This window comes from Plenodomus lingam (assembly GCF_022343315.1).
Source record: "Plenodomus lingam strain CAN1 chromosome Unknown contig_1, whole genome shotgun sequence".
Lineage (NCBI taxonomy): Eukaryota > Fungi > Ascomycota > Dothideomycetes > Pleosporales > Leptosphaeriaceae > Plenodomus > Plenodomus lingam.
In genome coordinates this window covers 2,138,507-2,142,845 of record NW_027093927.1, presented here as the reverse complement: position 1 = coordinate 2,142,845, position 4,339 = coordinate 2,138,507, and the positions used below count along the sequence as shown (strand labels likewise).

The 4,339-nt window shown below is 38.2% G+C and overlaps 1 protein-coding gene across 1 annotated transcript; it reads right to left on the bottom strand.

Annotated features, from left to right (window-relative positions):
- Positions 1 to 2,280: 2,280 nt before the first annotated feature.
- On the bottom strand, positions 2,281 to 2,802 carry IAQ61_000483 (uncharacterized protein; the record flags this gene model as incomplete). The annotated part of the gene is made up of 4 exons (XM_003842846.1): positions 2,281 to 2,418; positions 2,479 to 2,546; positions 2,593 to 2,711; positions 2,765 to 2,802. The coding sequence occupies 4 exons, from the start codon at positions 2,800 to 2,802 to the stop codon at positions 2,281 to 2,283; spliced, it is 363 nt and encodes a 120-aa protein (XP_003842894.1).
- Positions 2,803 to 4,339: the final 1,537 nt, after the last annotated feature.

Here is a 4,339-nt window from a genome sequence, read left to right as displayed (position 1 = left end):
AGGTATTAGAATAAGTAGGAAACGCGTATTACCTCTAATTGCTACCTAGTTCTAAGATCTATAACGTTTTCTCTCCTAATATACTATGTAAAGATCCCTAAGACCTGTTGCCTAGATAAGAGGCTCTAAAACCCCCTAGTACCCCTATATAAGGTATAGAGGAATAGAAGGTAGAAGAAATCCTAGCTAGCAAATTATATTAATCTAAGCTAAAATATAAGGTTAAGTAGGTTAGATATAATCCTAATCCTGTTTAGTATCCTGCCTCTAACTTTATAGGTGCTCCCTATAGATTATAGGTATTCTACTAATAGTATCTAAATTAGCTAGGTCCCTTACGTAGCTTACTAAAATAGATTTAAGCCTAGGAAAAAGGCAAAGAGGATCTAATATTACTTTATAATAATTATACCTAATATTAGAACTAATCTATATCTTATTTAGCTATATATTATCTATTAACTACTATCTATTACTATTATTCTTATTACTATTTATTATTATATCCTATTTAGAACTATTATAGAACCTTTAAGGTTCCTAGGACACTACCCCTAGGAAACCTCTTTATTCTGTATCTATCTCTCTATTAGAACCTAGTTTAGACTCTGTATTAGCTAAGATAGCGCCTAGACTATCCTTCTTTGCTAGCTTCTAGATAACTAGTGTATTAGGGTTTAGAGCAGGTGTAGGAGTAGGGGCAGGAGCTAGGACTAATTTAGACTCCTTCTTATAGAACGCTTTTATCTTAGCCTATACTAGGAAAGTTGCCTCCTAATTTAGTGCTAATTCCTCCTTAAGTTTATTAATAGCCTTTATTAAGCCCTTAACTACTAAGACTATCTTATAAATACTATTCTAAAGCTAACGTGAATTAGACATAGTAGTATAATAGGTAGCTATAAGGATCTTAGTAGCTTCTATACCCTTAGTCTAAGTATTAGTAATAGTAACGCACTTAGTAAGGTTTTAAGTAGTTTCTTAAATAGTAGCCTTAAACTGCTTAATATCCTTCTAATAAGTAACCACAGCCTCCTTATCCTTATCCCCTTTAGCAGGGTTTGCTACTAGGCTATAGTACTTATCTAGAGCACCCCTAAGGGTAGAGTACTCTTAGCTAATAAAAGAAGGAATCTACTAGGATTAGTAAAGGAACCCTATTAGACTTAGATACTTACTAGATTATAATACTTATTCTAGGAGATATAGTACTAGCACTTCTTAGAATTCTTTAACTTAAAATTAAAATTATTAAACCTGCCCCTAGCTAGAGCCCTAACTGCCCTTATATAGAGAGCGCGATAAGCAATAGAGAGGACTCCTAGTAGTACTAGTACTAGCATAGCTAAAGGTTCTAATTTAGATTAGTAACTATTTAATTATATAGATTAAATACTTACTAGATTTTAGATAGATTAGGTTAAATAATTAAAAAATAGGGGATATAGGAATAAGAAAGTTAATAGGTAGAGGGCTAGTTATACATAGGCTAGGGATAGGGGTCTGTGCCCTAGGAAGAAGAAGTAAAGGTAAAGGTAGAGGTAAAGGTGGATTTATTTTGCAAAAAGCTCTTCTTTAATAAGGGATCTAAACCTAATCCTAAGGATAGGGACTATCCTTTCTCTATAGGAGGGGGTAGTGTAATAATAAGGTAGAATTACCTACCTATTATTCTATACTAAGTTAGGCCTAATAAAGGCCTAACTTACTAATATATATAGAGAGCAGCTCACCTATACTAGAATAGGTATATTCTTCTTGTCCTTTTATACAAGACCTATAGGTGTAGGAATCTTATCCTTTTCTATACAGACGCGCACTCCTATATGCCTTTGAGTCGTATAGGATACCTTTCGGATGCCCTACCTACCTGCGTCGTTACAGGTTTATTGATCGGGATTGATCGGGATTAATTCAATCATGATGCTCCGTGATCCGGTTGTTATCCCTCCTGCAACATTATATCTATGATACATCTTATATACAGCTTCAGCTACCTTACCTTAAGCTTTGTAATTGGTAAGCCTTCCATACTAGAGCTCTATTTTCTCCTGGGGTACGTACAAGTAAGCCTGCAGTAGGTTAACACTTAATTAATAAAGTGTATGAGTCTAGGGTTATGTATATTAATTATATCAAGTGGCTCTGTAATCCAATAAGTATCCTGGCTGTAACAATATCTAATTGCATGGACTATCGTAGCGTTATAATAGAAGTTAAGAGAGCAGGTGAGGAAGTTAAGAGAAGCGGCGCGATGTGTAGAGCAATAACTTATGTTGTTCACCTAAGACAAATAATAGAGCCGTCAGTGTTCTCCTGTATCGAACCGCAGTTGAAACATGTTGAAGCTCCTCCACTGTCTTCCAGGCAAGCATTATGAAACTTATCCCCATCAATGCGGCCTGTTTCTGCTTTCAGCTATTGTCACGAGTTAGATATGTTATGCATGCGTTCTGGACCTAGACAGGGAGAACTTACAAAAGCTCCTTGAAATCTAGGCCCTGGTCCAGAGTGTCGGCCAATCCAGAACTGATCTTTCGCTTGAGCTAACATTGTTAGCTTTTGAATGTAGATAAGCAGCATGGTCTATACCAAAGGTATACGGATTTCCACAGTTGAAAGCGACAAGGGCAGTAGCCGCCATGTCAACACGAGAGTTGGTCCCGTATTGGCAAGCGCAGAAGTCGTGCAAGTCTGCAAAGGACAGGCGGCTATTAATTATAAGCGATGTATGTTCAGAATTATTAGCTTTTGTTGCGCTTACAGAAACGAGGCTACTAGGGGGAGAACCATGAAGTGCATCGTGATCTGAGTATATCTCTGTTGAGAAAAGGATGGACTAAAGGTGGGGTAGAAGATGTGTCGAGAAGGCCGCTTTTTGAATTAGGCAGATAGAAATGTTAAATAGTGAAAGCTATTTAAAGAACCAAAGGTGTATATATGTTGGAAAGCTTTTTGTTAATAGTTTAATCCATGGTCTAAGGAAAAGGACTTAAATGTTATGTTGAAAGTAGATAATAAGGAGGTTAGGAATGGATTAAGAAACAGATTATTAGATTGCAAGTATCAAGATGGAGGTTAAATATATACGGGCCTATAGCTTAGGTTAGGTACCTTCACACGGCCTATTAGCTGTGGTCAGGCTGTGCTCACACAGGCTAATAGCTAGGGTAAAGAGTAAGCTTACGCCAATCTATAATAGTAAGCTACAATTAGACGCAAGGACAAGGGGAGTTACTAATTACCCTAGCCATAGTAGAATAACTGTCCTCGCCCTTGTTAGGGCACCTTAGCCGCCTAGTAAATTAGTTCTTAGCGCTATGAATCGTATATGAAAAATGTACAAATCTTGCAGAATAGGTTAATTACTATAACCCACACCTCTTATTATGGGCTGCGACTTATAATTAGACTAGAGGCAGGCTTAAACATCTTGGGCGAAACCTAATTAGGGTGGTAAATGGGTATAGGTTGGGTTAGGGTTAGGTTGGCTTATGTAAGACCCTGAACCTAACCTAAACCTAACCACAAATTTTCACACGGGTTATAGGCTTAGGGTAGGGTTAGGTCGCACAGACCTTGGGCTTGGGTTAGGTCTTACGTAAGTGGGTTGGGGTTGGGTTTAGGTCGCACAGACCTTGGGCTTGGGTTAGGTCTTACGTAAGTGGGTTGGGGTTGGGTTCAGGTCGCACAGACCTTGGGCTTAGGTTAGGTCTTACGTAAGTGGGTTGGGGTTGGGTTTAGGTCGCACAGACCTTGGGCTTAGGTTAGGTCTTACTTAAGTGGGTTGGGGTTAGGTTTAGGTCGTATAGACCTAGTGCTTAGGTTAGGTTTAGGGTCTTACTAAGCCACACGCTTTACCTAATAGGGTTAGTTCCTATAATTAATAACTGTTATAAATAGTTATATTTCTAGGAGTGTAGGCTATTAAAGCCTATTAATACCTAATAGGGTTAGTTCCTGTGATTAATAACTATAATAAATAGTTATATTTCTAGTAGTATAGGCTATTAAAGCCTATTAATACCTACTTATATAAGACCCTACCTAAGCCTATAGTCTATGTAACCTAACCCTAACCTAAGCCTATAGTCTGTGTGACCTAACCATAACCTAAGCCCATAGCCTATGCGGCCTAAACCTAACCTAACTACTAGGTCCAAGCGACCTAAACCTAACCTAAGCCTATGGCCTGTGCGACCTAAACCTAACCTAGTACCACAGCTAGTGTACACTAACCTAGATTTACCACCCTAAACCTAATATTAAGCTAAGGAAGCGGAAGCAGCCCTTAAGTAGTCTAGGTGGAGGCAGGGGCCGTGTTAATTACTGTGCGCTA